Raw genomic sequence first — 18590 nt, forward strand, 5'->3', positions numbered from 1 at the left:
AGGATTGGGCCTTGTGTTACTATTTTAATCCTTTGGTAAATATTTCTCTAAAAGGTAGGAATATAGAAATTTCCAGGGGCAGAGTGATGGTCTAACATCCTGTTTTCAACAGTGGCCAATTCCCAGGACCACAGAGGAAGGCAAATCCCCTCCTTTCCTTCCCACCATGTCTGGTGTTAGCTGTCTCACAGGAGGCTACTCTCAGTCGCTCTCTGATCATTGCTGGCCATTGGGTAAACCCAGTTGATAGCTCTGGCTGATTTCATGCTAGCTAGCTCACTATTTTGTCTGACCCAAACCTGGTCCTGTATACATATCTGTATGTATCTCTTCCTTCCACGCTAGTAATTTCTTTATTCAGTGACCTATGGCAGCAATGGATCTCCAGGTTAATTACAAAAAGCAATAAGATACTTCCTTTGTACTACTTTAATTCTATTAACCCACATTAATATCCAGAGCACCTCCGTTTACTTCTTGGTTATTATCAGACAGATGCTAGTAAAAATGAGAGCAGAAGTAGGGCAATTGTCTTTTAGTCATTTTTTGTGTCTTTCTGTTCTTGCTCTGCAGTAGGGAGAATAGGTGTTCCAGACAGGTCTATTCTAAGCATTCATTACTATCTATACCTCTCTTCACATTCGCTTTCTCTGCTTACATTAGAAGAGCACTGCAGTTCTAAAACCAGCAAGATTAAATTGTACTAACTAAAAGACACTGGTAATCAACTGTCACGCATGTGACTGTGCATGTCTGCATTTAAAAAAAGCTTTGTGAGTTAGACTTAGACAAAGCTAATGGGAAAGGAACCCCCCTTGCAGCAGCTGCATTTTGGAATTAATACAGCAGCCCCTTAGTGCTCGTTTTCCATGCTGAAATACTTATGCAAAAAACAAACCTGCAACAGGGAAGAATTTAAATACATCTCTTGAGATCTGCCATTTCTGTTTCCCCATGCCAGGTGAAGATGAGATTCTGCCCAAGCAAGCTATAGGATACGTGCCCTATTAGGCCATCTCAAGGAGGCCTAATGGAATCACAGGTGTTACTCAGTCCAGCCACTCTGGTAGCTCTTCAAGCTTTCAGGTAACTCCTCTTGAAGATTTTTAGAGGTGGAAATGGCGCTCTATTAACCTATAATAGATAAACTTCTTGAAGAGGTAATCTGGGTAGGCCAGAAGTGCAGCAAAATCCCTGAGCATGGTGAAGTTATGAGAAAATATACCTTATTAAAATTAATTTGGGCAACTAAAAACTTCATCAACAAACATGGCTTGAAATTTTTTACAAAGGCATGTCAGAAAGACTAGAGGCAGGGCCAGGTATCTGAATAGAAAGAGTAAGATAAAATGGAGTTAAGAGTGGTACGAAAGAGAACCGGCCTTCTCCAGAGCCTGCAGAGTTTGTCATAATATGATCACTGTGCATGGCTTTCTCTGTATTTTTTTTCCTGCATTTCTCTTGGATTCAAGTAGTTATGTTAGGCACAGTACATTTTGGACAAATTGTGCAATGCAGGGAAAGCAGAATTTTATGGAGACTTCTGCCTTCCAAATGTCCTGATTGGAATAAGTTTACGGAATAAGTCAAAACCCAAGAGAAGTCTTTTGATCAAGTACTCACTACTTTTTTGTGGTTTCCTCTGGAGAGAGAAACCTGATGGGAATAGTTCTACTGCAGAAACAATCTGATTTCACAGTAGAAACTTTAATTTCTGAATTATGAGTGATCTTGCAAACTGGTTTATTTCCTTTTGTAGACCAGCCTTTGTCACTCTTTATTTAGATTTCACATTATCATCCAGCAGGCAGAATGTCAGGAAATGCTGCTCTACAGGTCCAAGTCACTGATACCAGCTTGATCTATTTCAAAGTCTGTAATATTTCTTAAAAGTACCTTTCTGGAATAGTTCAAATCTCTTGCTCTGTGATCAAGACCCAGAACCATGCTACTCTCAGCTGCAATGTTGCTAACTGGATGATGCACCATATGCAGGTGAAGAAAAAACATACTCCTCCTCCTGGGCTGAAGTGGCCTGAAGGATGACACACTGGAAATCTGGGGAGTGGCCATCCAGATTCACAGATGCAGTGTGTGACCAAATATATAAGTGGGTAGGTGTGTGAATCCATTTCCTTCCTAGACTGGGTCTGTCGTTAGAGGGGCATTTCCCTAAGTCATATTTAGTCATTGTGGTTGAGCTATTAGTAAGTACCCTTAACTATTTAGTCCTCCCTACACTCCCTCCTTAATAACTTTACTTCAGTTAGGCCCAACAATATCTTCTGTACTGATTATAACTTTACTTCTTTTTCTATTATTGTAACGATTTATGCACAGAGGAAATGATACAATTCTTGGTGACAGGATAAGAAAATTTCATTATACTGTAGATACAGATAGGTTCGCTAGAATGTTTTTTGGAGCTGGAAGGATCAAAGTTTTCCTGATGAAAGTCCCCTGATATCAAGAGTTCATGTGACCTGATATTTTATGGTTAAAATACCTCCTCTTCCACCTTATTTTCTTTTTATATGACTTCTAATAAACTTCTTTTTAGTATGTAGAAAGAAAATAAATAGAACCAGATCTTCCACTTGTACTTCACAACTATTATGCACAGCTCCCTGTCCCAGCTATGTGTGTGAACAGGCAATGGGCTGGGAGAGTCATTGAGAACTGCTAAATTCCCATGTGTATCATTCTGGGATGGGGAACATGGAGGCCCTAAACCAGATCTAAAACGAGGGGGAAGCCAGACAACCAAGAACTTCTGTAGCATCTGTGCAGATGTTCTAGACAAATGCCTGGTTGCTTTGTTGGTTAGAAAAATGTTCCATCATCCTCTGCCCTAAAGCAGGGCTGAACTCCACCACTTGCTGTTCTGGCCTTCTATGATAAAATAGAATGGAAGCAGAATATAGTTTTTCCCCTTCCTCCTCTTCTGTGTTTCCTTTCCTGTGGAGAAATAATGCTGAAATGTGTCTCGTCTTCCCCTTCGTAAGCTAAGTCAGTCAAATACATGTAGTGTTTTCCTGTCATTAATGCTCCTCCTCCCTGATGTATGTCCATTCCTTACACTTACAGAAGAACTTGCGCTCCACAATTTATTTCTGCCTCAAAAATTTCCTTATTTCCTGCCACAATGACAATACTGAAATCAATCTTTTGGGAGAGATCTGTGCTTTGGTATTATCTTCAGGGAGTGGAATATGATTTTAAATGGAGCTACCTAACAATGTAACTCTGGTGCTAATGGTGGGGCGTGCCTGTTTTCTACTCTCCTATGTACCTTAACCAGTTCAATTATGTGACCTGGCCAAGTCCCACCCCTGTCTGAACAATGCTGCTGCTCCTCTGCTGTGTTATTTTTACATGACATTTATGCTGAACTGTCCTGCTTGCGTGGACTGACTAAACCAAAACCTGCTGCTGAATAAATGACAGGCTTCTAGCATTGCACGTGTGTCTTGGGCCACATTGCTATGGGCTGTGACCCAGTTGTTAACTGAATGGGAGACCTACATGAAAGAGGAAATGGTGAAGATGAATCAAGGGGTGGTACTTTTTCTGCTGAATCAGAACTGGATTCCTGCCCTATATGCTTCAGCAAAATCTGAAGTGATGCTATCTAAATCCCTAAGAATTCATGACTGAAAAATGACAGTGCTACTTTTTCATTCATATGCGGCCACATATTCATGAGAAATGAAACTCCTATATTTGTTTCAATATATTTCATATCTCTCAGTTGATTCTGGTAAAGTCTAAGCTTTTATCTTGTATTTAGTAACATAAAAGCCATGACTATAGCTCTGTAAATATTATGACTTATAGACATGCTCAATCAAAAGCCCTCCCAAATGAAGCTAAAAATATCTCTTTTTCCTTAAAAACATGCCCTTCTAGGGCTTTGGAGCCTTCTTTAAAATCTTAGCAGTAATTTTTATTTCACTGTAAACTGCTTTTTAACAGTCTGAGTCTGCAATTCATAGCTACCAGGTGTAATCCTCATTTTTCTAACTGCCAGATACACAAACTGTGTGAAATACACTGACATAAATATATGTGCATAAACGTACATGGCAGAATCCTGATACTATTATTACCTGATTGTATTTGATGGACTTGCTCTATGCTCTTGCCCAGATACGGCTTTGAGTGACTAACCCATTCTCTTTTGTCCTTTCTGTCTCTTCCAGAGGAAATGATAGTGCACATTGCATTATATTATTTATTGAGCTATCTAGCATTGTGACTTTATTGATACACAGTTAAAAAGTACTCTGAGAACCTCAACAGGAAGATGGACTTTGAGTAGACAGTAGGACAACAATTAAAAGCAGAAAACATTAAAAGAAACATTTATTGCAATTATTGCAATTATAGTCTGTGATTCTACATTATCGGTAAACATGGAATCAAGCTGTTAATGTAAGTCACTTCAGGAATTTCTTTTTTTATTCAATTTAAACGTAACTAAAAAAATCACAGAAAATGGGTACTGAGGGATTTGCAATATAAAATGTATATTCTGCATTTTAAACTCCTGGTATGGGAATTCCTAATTACAGATTTGTATATGAGAGATCAGCAGGGGAGGCTCTGAGTTTCTGTAGTAATCCTGTATTAGCCATGTACCAAGATTGTTAAGTGACAGCAAACAGTTATATTGTTAGGTTTGAGGAGTGATAAGATGCTTGCAGCTGGACATTCAGATACCTGTATGTGTTGTGTTGCTTCAAAAGGGTAACTGTAAACCACAGTAGCTCCAAATGCAGCAAAGATGTATTTCCCAGTGAAGACAAAATATTGCTCAAGACAAGACATATTATGTATTTGTTTGCATATTGCATATGAGGCAACCTATGACTACTGAATTTGGGGGCTCAGTTTCTGATATGTGCCCCCTAACAAGCTGGTTTATGACTGTTAGCAGGCTAAAATTTTCATGCTAGCTGTAATGCCCAAAAAAGAGAGCTTGAGAGTTACATGATGCTGAGCTAAGTGTGTGTCTGTAGAATACAAGGGTGAAAGCTAGCAGAAAAAAGAAACAGCTCTGAGGAAAAACAAGTGATCAAGACCACAGGTCTTACTGAGTCTGGTTCTGAAATATTTTACATGCATCTGTCCATTTGATAATCTCTGCAATAAATGAGTTTCATGCCTTAGGGATGATGAAGGCAGAACAGATTTTAATCCCCCTGGAAAGTGAAGGCTATTAGAAGTTAATTATAACACCTCATTTTTGTAGCAATACAAATGGGACTTTATAGCCTTAATGACCACAGGTGTGAGTTCTTGTTCAATTTGTAACTGCAATTATTCCCAAATCCCACAGGATTAATATTCCAGTTGATCGAGTGTTATTGGAACTTTTCTTCTTCCTCTGGACTCTGTCAGCAGTTAGCCTGAAGATGGAGAGGAGATTTTGATGAAAAAAAAAAAATCAGCCTTTTATCATGCACACATTTAGGCAATTTGTTAAGGTAAGACCAGGCTACCCGCTCCTGCAGGGATTCTTTTATGATCTGCTATTCTGTGAGGGCAGACTTACTTCCTACTCCATGTACTGTATGCTCTGTTGCCCATCTTGTGATCAAGGGCTTTTCATATAAAGGCCTGTTGATTCTGTGACATCCTGTTTCATTTTTCCCACAGCATAATGATTTTTGGGCCTCCCGGGAAAAATAAATTTCAGTCATGCTGGTGGTGGGGAACAAGGTAGCCTGCAAAAAAGTGAAGAAGGTGCCTACAGTTTAAATTTCTTGCAGTTTCTGTGTAATTATATTAGTTGTTTCACAGCAACTATTGCTCCAGATATTCATCCTATAGTGTCATCTTGTAATTAACCTGCTGTGCCTTTGGATCATTGCATTCACAAAGCACTGGCAGGTTTTGAACTGAAAGCCCAGCATCCTGGTCAGATTATGTTCTGCCACCACACTGTATATTGTCTATGAGCAGTCTGTATGACTGTGTATACCTTTTGTGTAGTCTGTCCAACTGTAAAAATCAGTAGAATACTGTTGTTTTAGTCAAACTAATTCCCAAGTAGTGATTTACTTTCCATTCCCCCATACTGTTTCTGTAATCAAGCGCCATGTCCAAACCACAGACAGCATGAAATGCTCACAACAGCTTACTATGACCCTTGCAGGGAAAGAGAGCTGTAAACTGTGGCAAATCTACTTCAGACTGTATCAGAACCAGGGAGGTAAGGTCATGGGTCCTGGCAAACAGGGACAAGCTGAAACCAAGCAGACATTTCTCCCTCATCTCTAAGGGAGTGAAAGAAGGAGTGATTCTATGGATTGTCACTTCCTGGCTTAAGTCTCCTTTAGGGGTGAGAGAGAATGGCAAATGTGGAATAATGAGCTGCAGCCAGAAATACATGCAGAGCTTGCCCCTAGACGAGGACAGATGCTGGGCATGAGAGCTCCTTTCAGAGCAGAGGAGAACCGTCGCTTGCTAGAAACCTGTCACCTTTACTACTACTGGTAGGGAGTCTGTCATGTTGAGGCTGAAAAGACAGTGGTTAGAGGTCCTGTCACAGGAGAGCTATCAAGAAAAGAAACCCACAATTCAAGGACCTCATGAGTCAGTAGTTGTAGGCGTATCTTCGTGTTTTACAGCCCTCATAGCTTGTCTTCCATCAGATTATCCAGCTGTGTTTTGAGAGCCTTTATGCTTTTCATAATCAGAGTATCCTCTGTCATCATTTAATTTTGCACATAAATGTGGTGCCTCGTTTACTTCCAGTCCATTGTTCCCAAGGGTAGGAAATAATAAACAGCCATTCTCCATTCACTTCTGCATACCACTCATGATCTTCTACACCTCTGTTGCCCATTCCCCACCATTGTCTTTTGTTCAAGCTGAAAATCTTAAATCTGTTTATCCTGCCTTCATTCAGAAATAATTCTATAACTTTGAGCTTTTTTGCAGCCCTTCTGTGTATGGCTCATATTGCTGCAACATCTTCTCTTGGGATTCCTTTTTCCTACCTGGGGGTACCAGCTGTTCACTCAGTACTAGCAACTGGCTCCATAATCTCTGCAGTGTATCAGAGCTTTGGCAATGGAGAAAAAGTTACTCCAAATGTTGCTTTCATGCAAAGAGAGGTATTTGTTGATTTTGGGGTTTTTTTGAGTCTCACTTCTACATGTGCATCGCAACCTTGGCAGAGCTTAGAGATTATAAGGTATTTTCAAATGTTTACTACGCACATGGGACCACACAGCCTACACAAGGGCTGAAGAGATTGCAGGTGGGTACATGGGATACACAGCCAACCAGCAATGCAGAAAACTAATTAGACTCCTTACTACTACACTTGTGCAGCTTGCTGACTGCGGGGGAAAGAGAAGGAAATGATTATTCATAGAGTAGCCAAAAAAAGCAGAATACTAACTGTGCATGCAGGTTATTCTTTCTTGGAGGATTTTAATTTGAGGATGTGCCCAAAAGTCGATGCTCCTGTTCAAACAGATACTGATAAATCAGGTAGACATGTCCTGCTGCTGTTTTCTAAGAAATGGGGAGAGCTGCTAGTATTCTCCACCTGCAAACCCACTCTGAAAGCAGCATTACAACCAGGAGTTAAGACAGTGGATGATTCATATGGAAATGCAATTGTTTGTATGCACAAGACACCTTTGAACAAAAAAAAAATCATCTAACATGCTGCCAATCTTGAGTTGAGAGAAATCCAAATAAAAGTGTTTGTTCTATCTCATTTGCCTTGGGCTATACTACCTTCCTCAGGTGGAGAAGAGAACAGTAGCTGGGAAAACAACAAAAGATGCCGAATACTAAATGGAGACTATTCATTCGTTGCTCTGGGCCTGAGCACTGCTTTCTTCCTCTCTTCCTCAGCTCCTTGTCATGTTGATAACTCAGTATTTTGCCTTGGGGACAGGGAATTGAGGCAGAAGAGAGCAGACCCATTGTGCACAGATGACTCTACACTAGTAGTGCAGTGCAGTTTCCATTTTTCCAATGCAAATTACTGCCCTCTCTTCAGCATTCTCCAGATCAGGAACCAGCATCATCGTTAACATCCTAACAGGAAACAACACTGTAGTCATAACTGTTTCCCCTTGGTCTTAATTATTTCAAGGTAATTACATGGAGACAGAGGATAATCTATTTCAAAAATGCTGTTACATGTATTTGTTGTGCAATTTCTTTCAAACAGAAGCATCTCCTTTGGTTGTAACTCCTTCGATTACCGAGGACGTGTGTGGGCCCGGGCTGTGCCCAGCGGTGTAGGGCTCCGGCGTTCCCTTAGCAAGACCCGAGCATCTGAAATGCTGAAGTCCACACCTGCAGCCTGGCTCAGGGCCAGCTCCCGCCAGCGCACCAGACTCACCTGCTCGGTGGACCTTTGGCACTAAGGCTTAGGCTGTCACTCGTGCATTGAGCTGCGCTGGCTTTGTGCCCCTCACCCGAGGCTGGCTGGGATCTGGGTGCTTTGGCAGCACTCGGGTCCCTGTTCGCGGAGCACCGTTAAACCGACCGCCGGGCAGGCTCACCACTCGCAGCTGCGGGAAGGAGGCGGGAGCGGTGCCCACCTTTCGCAGGGGCCTCTCTGGTTAGAGCGCTCGCTCCCGCAGAGGTGGGTACCGGAGAATGGGACCGAGCGGCCCCCTGCCGGTCCTGCGAGCCCTAACCCCCCCTTTGCCGCTGCCCGGGAAGTGGCTCGGTGACACAGGGACCCGCCTGGGTCTCCTCTCAAAGCCCCCCTCCCCATGCTGCACCCAGAATTCCCGGGAGCAGAGGGAATGTCACCCTGCGCCGGGACCTCAGCGTCCCAAGGACAAATTTCTCGTGGGGCGGCGTCCCGCCGCGGCTTTGCGCGAGGGGCTCGGGCGCTTCACGGCCGAGGAGCCAGCGCGGGGGCGCAAGTTCCGCGGGGCCGGGCGGCGGAGGGGGAAGCGGCGGAGCCTGGCTCCCGGCCCGCCCCCGCCGGGGCAGCCCGGCCCCTGCGGCCGCCCGCGGCCATCTGCGCGGGGGCGGAGCGGCGCCGCCGGCCCGAGGCAGCCGCAGTCAGCGCCGGCCCGGCGGCCCGCGGGGATGCTGCGCTACAGCTCGGGGCTCACGGTCACCGCCACCGCTCCCCGGAGGCCGTCCGGCGACAGCGGCCGCGCCCGGCGGAAGGTGCGCGGGGGGCGGCGGGGAGGTCCCGCGGGTGGTGGCGGGGGGCGAAGCGGCGGCTCGACAGACCACCATCCATCCCCCTTACAGTTTACCAGCGGAGCGCTTTTTTTCTTTTTTTTTAACATCGCTTATTTTGGGTGTTTTCAGGTGAAGCTTGCTGTGTGTGAGAACATCTTTCTGTGTGTTCGGAGTAGGTGCTGGGAAACGAAGAGCTTCTGGGGCGTCCTGCAGGGCTTTTGTTAGTGCTGGTCCCTGGCTTTTCTGGGAACCTGCGAGGAAGGGCTGTCCGTGGGGGAGACCTCCCCCCCTGCCCGCCCTTGAAATGCGCCTTGGTATTTACAGCTGAGAACTCGCGCTGCCTCTCATGAGGAAGCTCACCGTAATGATTTAGATGGCAGCAGGAATTTATTTTTATAATCAGTTCCTCAAATACAGAAATATGATTTACTGATGGGTTTTCTTTGTAATTTTCATAACAGGGATAAATAAAGATGTACTTATCCGTAGGGAAATGTTTCTGAAAAGTTGTTAAAACTCCGGCAGATATGACAGGAACGTCTCTACAGCCACCCTGCTTTAAATAGCTCTTTTTTGCAGCTGGAACCACACTGCTATCATTGGGAGTGCACATTCCACATGTGAAGAAATAAATAGGAATATGTTATAAGCTTGTCCTTACAAAGAAATGGGATCGTGTGATCATGACACTTCTTGAATTGCTTAGTGATTGTTTTGAAACTCCAAAAATATGAGTTCATAATTGAAACAATGAAAAATGTCATGTTGCCATGTTTTACATGATAACATGAGGGTCAGGCTCTTCTACGGAAAAAAATCTCTGGCCTTCAAAAAAATGAAATTGCTCGTGTATATGGAAGAACTAAGATGACCTAGAAATCATAGTTATGTTCTGTACATGTCTTCTGTGTTCCCATTAAGTTTTCCTCGTTTACTATTTCTTAAAGAAGTTAAGAGAATTTGCGTTTAAGTGATAACTTTCTTATTTTCCTCTGCACAATACATTTCCTGCAGACAATGTAAAATGAACTGTATTTAATACATTCTCTTTTAAAGAAACTGGTAAAAGCCTAATTTGTGGATAAAACTCACTGGTAAGCAGCTGTTCCTTTTTTTTTTTTTTTTTAAGTGAAATGTGACTCCCTTACCATGAGTTGTCAAAAGAGGGGAGAAAACCAGTTAGAATAACTGCTGAATAAATGAAAGATGCGGGTCACATTCCTGTGTGCCTGTGGTTACAGGAAAAGTGCCCTTTAATTGTGTGGTGAATGCCATAGCAGATATTTCATAAACAGAGTAGGGTAATCAACAGATAAATGACCAAAGAAAGTACTTTCTTTGCTTTTTAGGACTGGCAGAAATTAAACACCCACTCTTTTTTCTGCTTTCACCTTCAGAAGTCTAAAACTAACATTGGGTCTTAGGCAGATGGAGTGATTTTTGGCTGTTGAGCTAGCAGGTTAGCAGATAGTTACTCAACAGATGTGTTATCCCCAAACCATTTTATTATCAGACATTAGAAAGATCAACAATATTAAATTCTGGTGATGCTAACTCTGAAGTTGATTTGAAGCTAGATCAAAATTGTACCCCATCTTCCCTGTGGGAGTACTCTAAAAATCTTAGAATGGGACTGATTGTTGGTAAAACAGCTTGTATTTTTTTGTTGCTGTACTAGTAACTTCGGTTATTCTGTGAAAACATTGCTCATTATTGTAATGCTCGTTCTATTTATTTCAGTATATAGTTAACTATGATCAATGCCTTTCTAGGTGCTTTGTTTTTTAGAAGGGGGGGAGAAGAGGCTGAAGAACATTACTCAAACTCAATCTGTCATCTGTATTTGTTTTAAGTTCCACCCTAGTGATTTGAGTAGGATGGTACACATGAATGTGGATTGTGGATCTGGGCCATGAATTCTTAATATTTTTAACTCACGTAGATTGGCTTTTTTCTTAATGGCCATATTGTGGTAGCTCTCATCTGTGCTGTCCCGCTAGCCTCTTAGAAATCTGGGAAAAGAGCATGTCTTCACCTGTTAATTTCCATTGCATTCAGCAAACTTTTGCTGTCTGGTGTTGTGCTGGTCTTTGTTTTCCTGTCTACATATTTGTTTCACAAATGATGTCAGATGAGCTTTGGAAATACCACTTGTGGATTGTTGGTGTCAAAAAGCCAGGAGCGAACATAAAATGTTGGCACAATTAAGATTACTTCTATGTTGGCTTGTCAAAGCCACAGATGCTACAAATCAAACTAAAATCTGATAGTCCAGAAAACTTGATACCTGGTTCTTCTTCTACCCAGTATTTCTTTTTGAAAGTTATACTCATGAAGTTACAATGTCAATGACATGAAGGTGGAGTGGAAGCCATGTCTGCCCCTGTTTTTCCTCACTTGTTCTTACTGTCAGTCAGCAGTTGAAGGAAATTGAATCACAGCCTTTTCCCTGCTAGCGGAGTCCTCTTTCATTATCCTCCCTGTTTTCTCTCTGCATAACCCAATTTGTTTCTGGAAATTATTCCTTCATCCTCAGTTGCACATTATTCTGCCACTGTTTGGCACCAAGTCGATGCTCTTCCTGTTACGATTTCATTTCCATTTTAAGGCATCACTGCAGCAGTGTTTTGCTGTTGGAGGAGGGCTTGTTGCAATTTCCATGTGAGCCTGCTCATTCATGTGGTCAAGTAGACTTGCCGACAAAGAGTACAGTGTGTTGTTTCTTCAGGAAGCACTGCATAGCAAGAACAGTATAAGTCCAGTATTCATAATTGCTTCTGGAGGTTAGAGGAAAAAGCGGTGCCTGTTGTTTTTCCCTTCCAATCTCTGTAGTGTTCTTGAATTTTAACAGATTGGTCTGTAGTTCTGTCCTTAGGTAGAGTGCATCAGCTGTGGCCCAAGAGTAGGAGTGAATGGCTACTTTATACATTTGCTGCTGTTTCCCCAGGGATGCTGAGGAAGTCCTATTGTTATAAAGAATAGCAAGAGTACAGCCTGTATAAGTTTGTCCTAGAATTGGGTGGTACTTTGCCACTGCTGTACAAGCCTCACTGGGCATGACTTCAAGGCTGAAATCCTTAGATGATTGCCAGTGCCACCCTCTGTTTGGCATTTGCATGCAACAGGCTGCAAAGTATAACATTAAAACTTTATTTTGTATCAGAAATACTGCTAAAAATACAATACTGATTTGAGGTGTTTTAAAAGTAAGGACCTAGTGTGGAAATGAGGAATGGGAGGAAAAAAGTGTTTCAGTGGGTTAGTAGAGAAGGCAATGTGAAGATAAAAGGGCAAGAAAGTTTAAAGGATAACAACCCTTTGTACAGTGGTTTTAGTCTCAACAAATCACTGTTGTTAATTTATATTTCCAACCTAGTTGTTATGATTTGACTGCCATCTGTACTGGACTCCTGTGATTTCCTTCACAGTAACCCTGTAACACATCAGTTGCTGTAATGTGACAGGCAGTCATGATTCACTAACTGGTACATAGGTACAGGGATAATTACTTATTCACAATCACTGCCCTGTGAATCTATAAGTATGTGGCCTAAAATTAGTCTCATACTGACTTAACAGGCAAGCCATTCACCAGCTTCGGACAATCATGCACAAGTCCATTTCTTCTAACTTTGAGTTGCTAGTCATTATCTGTTTCTATTTATTTGAGGTGTTTTACATGTTTTCTCCTAACAATCCTTTCATTCCTTTTAGGCCAGTTTCCCTTCATTTGAAATCACTGTAAGAAAAAGTTGACCTCATCTATCACTTCCTGCACAGCACAACACAAATTCAGTCCTATTTCCTGCTTATGGGTCTGGTCTTTCTTTGTCTACGTGGAGGAAGGCCAGACTCCATTTCCTTTCTTGTTGTAAACAGGCATGTTTTAAGAGGAAAGAGCCTTGCTGAGCTAATGAGAAGAAAGAGCAGGGGGAAATGGAAATTAAATAGGTGAGAAGAGGTGGTATTAATTACCTTATGAATCAACAAGCCCCAAAGTTGAGGAGTTTATTATTAACGTATCTTGATAACTTGTAAGCAGGAAGCACCTCCAGCTTCTGTAGTTTATGGAGAGTCTGGTGTTCTCAGAAGAATGAACATATCAGTCAATCAGTGTCAAAACGCAGTGTGCAAGGATTCATAATTTTTAAATGCATTTCATTGTTTCAGAGTTCTTTAGCAAATATGAAAGGATAACCTGCTTTTATACTAAGTTTGGGGGTTTTATGTCACTTTCTCTATGGCATCTTGTTCTAGATTTGCTAACGTATGGCTGAACGATGAATTCACAGTGAGCAGCCCACTGCACAAAAATTAGCCTCCACACATGTGTCTGGAGAGTAGGTTATATTTCACCTTACTCTTATTATAGACTTTTTTCTTTATAATACAGACACAGCTCACATATTTTATAGGAACTTTATCTGTATCTGAGGACCCTGTTCCTTATTGATAGAAGGCCTTGCAGACCTAAAAGACCAAACTGAGAGTGGAAGATGGAAGGCAATACAAAGCAGCATTTTGTTAATACAGTGGTCAGCATACCAGTAGTCTATACACTGTTGATTTGTTGTCTCGACAGATTTAAGGAAAGACTGGGAAAAAAATAGTGAAAATGCTGCAGATATTTGCAGATAGTTCTTCTACTTGCTTTTGCCTGGGAAGAAGAAAAAGTTGAAGCTTGTTTGAAAAGTTGAAAAAGGTCCATTGTTTGGAAACAGGAAAAATGGGAATCCTTGTCATGATGCTGAGTAGTGGTGCTCCGAGGAGGTTGTGTTGTAAAGAGCCTTGAAAGTGAACTTAAGTTAGCTTAATTGATATGAGAGAAAGTTGGAAGAAATGAATTATAAAATAGTAAAATTTGGGGTCTATGAAAAGGACTTTGCTGCTGTGATCTGAATACTTGTGAGCAGAACATGATTGCCATTTTCAGGACAAAAGGAAGTGCTGTAATGACCAAGACATGAGCTGTGAGCTTGGGCAAGTGCAGTGGAAAGGTGTATTTCAGAGAGAAGGTACACATTCAGCATGACTGGAGGTATGTAATTAGGAGAAACTGGAGAGATCTAGATCAGATGAGATGCTGGGCTTTAGAAGAACAGTGGTGATGGCCCAGAGTAATCATGAAAGATATTTTAGATATTTTGAGGAAGAGCTTTAAGAGCCCTGTTTGTTGCCAACAGACAGCTGGGATTTCATGGAAGGGTATTGTGTAGATTCAAATCTGGACAGACAAATTTCTCATTTCATCATTTGCTATGCTCTGTTTAGGACTTACAGTTGTTTTCCACAAAAATGTCTCATAAATAGGACTAAGACTGAAAGTTTTAACCACGTTTCTTGTATGAAATACTTAAAAAATATCATTACACCAAAGTTCTCTCAGACAAAAGCAAGGGAAACTGCAATTGGGGATAGAAAGGTATCAACCCTATTGACCTGTTTCCTGAGCAAGAGAATGGCTTTTCTGAAATCAGATAGAAAACAATACCTCTTGAATTTTCTCTGAAGCATTCTGAAGCTTAGTTTTTGCAAATAACTTGTATGTATCAGATTTCAATAATATTCCTATTCACATTCAGTGGCATTGCAGTACTCGGTATCCTTGGATCAAATACTTGGATATATACTGAATGGAAAAGAAATATTCACTCCAGAATACACTTTGTTTCTAAATAATCCCCTTTGAAGATTAAAAGTACGCCAAATCAGCAAACAAAACCGAGAAACTAGAAAATGATGTTCATTGTTCTGTCATCTTGGCTCACAATGTCATTTATGAGTATGTAAGAACATGTTGATTGAAATGGATTTTTGCTATTTCAACTATGTAATGATGGGGATGCCCTTGAATTATTTCTTGCCAGCTAAAAACCCCTCCAACCTTTAAAAAATAATCTTTTGTCAGCTATGTGGCAGAGGTACAAAACAGTAAATTAAAACTTGAATGTTAGTACAGTTCATTCTGTAAAGCAAGTCATTAAAACAATTTTTTGTAACACTTAAATCTAAAAGCAAACCTTTGTTTTTCTTTCAGATGAATGTCTGTAGATTACGCTTAACAGTACCACCTGACGAAAGCTCACAGCCTGAACAGGGAGCAAAGGAACCCGAAAGAAAGAAAAACGTGAGTTTTAAGAATCAAAGTTAAATTCTATATAAACAAGGAGTAAATATTGCCATTCACAGAAGCTGATATTAGTTGTTTTGGGAGCCCAAAGCCTAGTCATCTTGGAAGACTGAAGAATGTGTGGAAGCTGATCAAGTCAGCTGTGAACTCTGAGCCTTAGAGTTGAGGATAGCAAAACTGCACGTGAAATAAGACAGTAGTAGAGGAACAGCACAGAGACTGTAGGTGATTTGTGACTGAGGTACCTTTAAGACTTGATTATTTAATATTTATATATTAAAGAGTAGGAGACAGCTATGAAGAGCAGGGTCTTGCCTTAAACAGGATCTTGATCCTCACCTGAAGGGGATTTTATGTTTCGTGTAGGCTTACCAGTGTGCGAGATTTGAGCCTTAATGTGTTTGGGAGCTGGCTTACCTGGGATTTAGATGTTTTGCTGTGTCAGCTAATTTTGGTAACAGGTGATATACTAATAAGAAATAGAAAATAAAGAATTCAAGATTGTTCTGAAGTGAAAGTGATTTGAATATCATGTGCACAGAAGGGTTCAGAAGGGCAGTTTTTTGGTAGAAGCAAGTAGCATGCACACAAAAAAGTCTTACAGCTGCTTTGGTGCAGAACTTGTTCTTTAAGAGCTGTTTCAGAGCAATAGATGATGTTTAATTTGTCTTAAGGATGGAGATGAAAAAGGGAAGCTGGCCAGGCTCCACAACTTCACCACATTTACACTTTGATAAACCAAAATCAAGCAAGATGTTGGCTAAGTTTACCACACCTGGTGTTTGAATAGCAATATGGCAATAGGAAGCAAAACAACAATAGGATTTATTTGAAATGATTTCTTAGTGGTACTCAGAAGCAAAAGTACGTGTAAAATGACTCGGAAAGACTAACATTTTAAAGCAATAAAAATAAATGCGAAGTAAAATGGTCAAGATGATGATTCCTCATCAGATATTTCTTGTGCTGGAATCTTGTATACACCCAGCTTTTCATACACAGCTCTAGCAGAGCAATAGGTCCTTGGGGATCTATATTAGTTACAGAATGGAATAAAGAGGCCTTAATGCAAACTAAATTTGGGCCACCATTAGATAGTAATAATTCATTTTGTACAGAGGTGTTTAGCTGTAGCACTGAGAGTAGCTTCCTCCACCACTTTGTCAGTCTCTTGTCAGTCTCTTGTCAGTTTGTATCGGATTGCAGAAACCCTCAGAGTGGCCTAAGTATATGAGTCCATTGCCCTAAGAATAATGCAGGTTTGTTTTTGAGGAGGATAGATACTGACTCATGGCTTACTCACTTTACTGTGCTGAGTAGTGTAATAATAAGAAAGAAGTGTGAATGATTAGGGCTTGGACAGTTTGCAGTGACTTTAGTATGTGACCAGTTTTTCCCTCTGTGGGACCTTGTTTTCAATGAGAGCTGTATTTCCCCCCTAATACAAGTAAAGGCACATGGGTTTTATATCAGAGAATGTTAAGGAGAGGATATGAACGGTAATAAATACATTATTTGGCTCATCTTACATTCCAGTGTATTGCATAGTGATTTTTAAGAGGTGAGTCTTTCTTAGTTGAGACCAAAAAAATGGTATGTAATTTAATTATTGTATGTTCTGAGTAGTTTTCTAAAGTTCAGTACTTTTAAACAATTTAAAGACTTTTAGAAAGCATACATACAGCCTTCAGCGCTAGATGGGACCTAATTAGTCAATTTCATACCAATTAAAAAACAGAGTGATTGTGCCATCTTCTTGTGTTTTACAGTCGTTGTGTAATTAAAAATATAGCCCTACAGATTGTATAGTCATAGCATATAGAAGCAGCTACACAAGAATCACTGATCATGAACTGTTTTTTCCTCATGTCTCTCAAATGAGATGGGTAATGTATTACTTGTAGATTTTTATTGTCTATATAATGTATTGCTTTATGTATTTGAATTAGTTACACAGTAACTTACAGTGCGCACAGGACTCGACTAGTCATGCTGTGATACTTTTCTATTACTGTAAAACTGAATTTTAAAAAAAAGCCAAACCATCTCCTAAAAGCAGTGATCAGGTATCTGCTGATCCCACCCATGTTCAACTGACTCAGTGAAATTGCTTAAAGCACTTTGAGAATAACAGGTTTTACAAATGTTAGATAATTCTCACACAGTCCTATGAGAACTGTACCCCTGTCTTGGAAATAGGGATAACAGAGAGAAATTAGGAAACTACTCAGTTTTCTGCATTGCACTTTGCAATTTAAGGTCAAAAACCACAGCTTCACCAAGAATCAAATTTAACAGCAGGTCTCTTGTTGGAATCTAGAGTTCTGTGCTGTCTTTAAATGCTGAGTATTAAGAAAATGGGAACATGGAAAATGGTTTTGGTAATTAAAATATTAGTGCGATTTACAGAAACTGCAGGGATAATCTGGGATTTTACAATTTTTGCTGGAGCACTCAGGTGACCAGGCAGTCAGAACCTGGCTGCCAGGCACTGTCCTGTTCGGGCAGGACAAGTGCTGGTGAGAGACAGACCCTGCCTCTGCCTGCTGCTGGTGAGGGAGGAGGGCAGAGACCTTGCTGTGTCAAATGGAACGCCAGAAAACTATAAATATACCATGGCATGACATTTGGTTGTAATTGCCTCTTTCAAATCTCTCATTAGAAGGAGGTGATTTTGAGCTGCCCTGATGTGACATAGTGATGGCTTACTGACTACTTGTTACTTTTCTGCATCTTTCTGCTGCTCAGTACCATTAAGAGATGTTTCAGTTGCAAAATCAGCTAGTGAACTGCACAGAAGCTCTTGCTAGTGCTGATCCTCCCAATAGCTTGTTTTGGAGCTTAATGTTAGAGCAGAACTGGTTCTTTATTGGTTTTGTTAGTAGCTGTTAGCTTAGGCTTTTTTATTGTAGTCCAAGTTTAGCAGAAAATGTATGTTATATTTCATTACATCTGTATCAGTGCATTAAGTTTCTAGATTGACTTTTTTTATTGCTATGCATGCATGAAATGAAAGTGAACCAGCATAAGAGATTAAAATAAAGTGATGGAGCTGGGCAGATTTGTTACAACAAAATTGCTTCAGGCTAATATTACTACACTAGGATGTCCTCTCCCCATCTTTTGTGAAAGGCTGGCAGATGGTACACAGGAGTTGATCTCAGAAACTGAAGGGGGAGTGAGCTTGTGCTCCAGTGTGTCGGGTTGGATTTTTATATTCATATTTAGGCTATGATACCTTGAAAGAAGCATATGAGAACTGAGGTCACAAGTAGAAGTT

The 18590-nt window shown here is 40.9% G+C and overlaps 1 protein-coding gene across 3 annotated transcripts in view; it reads left to right on the forward strand.

Annotated features, from left to right (window-relative positions):
* The first annotated feature begins 5473 nt into the window (after positions 1–5473).
* The window catches only part of MYZAP (myocardial zonula adherens protein), a 65341-nt gene continuing 52224 nt past the window's right edge, over positions 5474–18590 (forward strand). Inside the window, exons 1-3 of one of the 3 annotated variants that reach the window (XM_074879986.1) lie at positions 5474–5489; positions 13060–13131; positions 15218–15307. In XM_074879986.1, the coding sequence (XP_074736087.1) occupies positions 15218–15307 (90 nt within the window). In that variant the 5' untranslated portion in view covers positions 5474–5489; positions 13060–13131. Of the gene's footprint in view, positions 5490–8952; positions 9163–13059; positions 13132–15217; positions 15308–18590 lie in introns of those variants that run through there. The other 2 variants (XM_074879984.1, XM_074879987.1) reach the window with 2 other exon arrangements.

Source organism: Strix uralensis, chromosome 11, assembly GCF_047716275.1.
Source record: "Strix uralensis isolate ZFMK-TIS-50842 chromosome 11, bStrUra1, whole genome shotgun sequence".
Classification (NCBI taxonomy): domain Eukaryota; kingdom Metazoa; phylum Chordata; class Aves; order Strigiformes; family Strigidae; genus Strix; species Strix uralensis.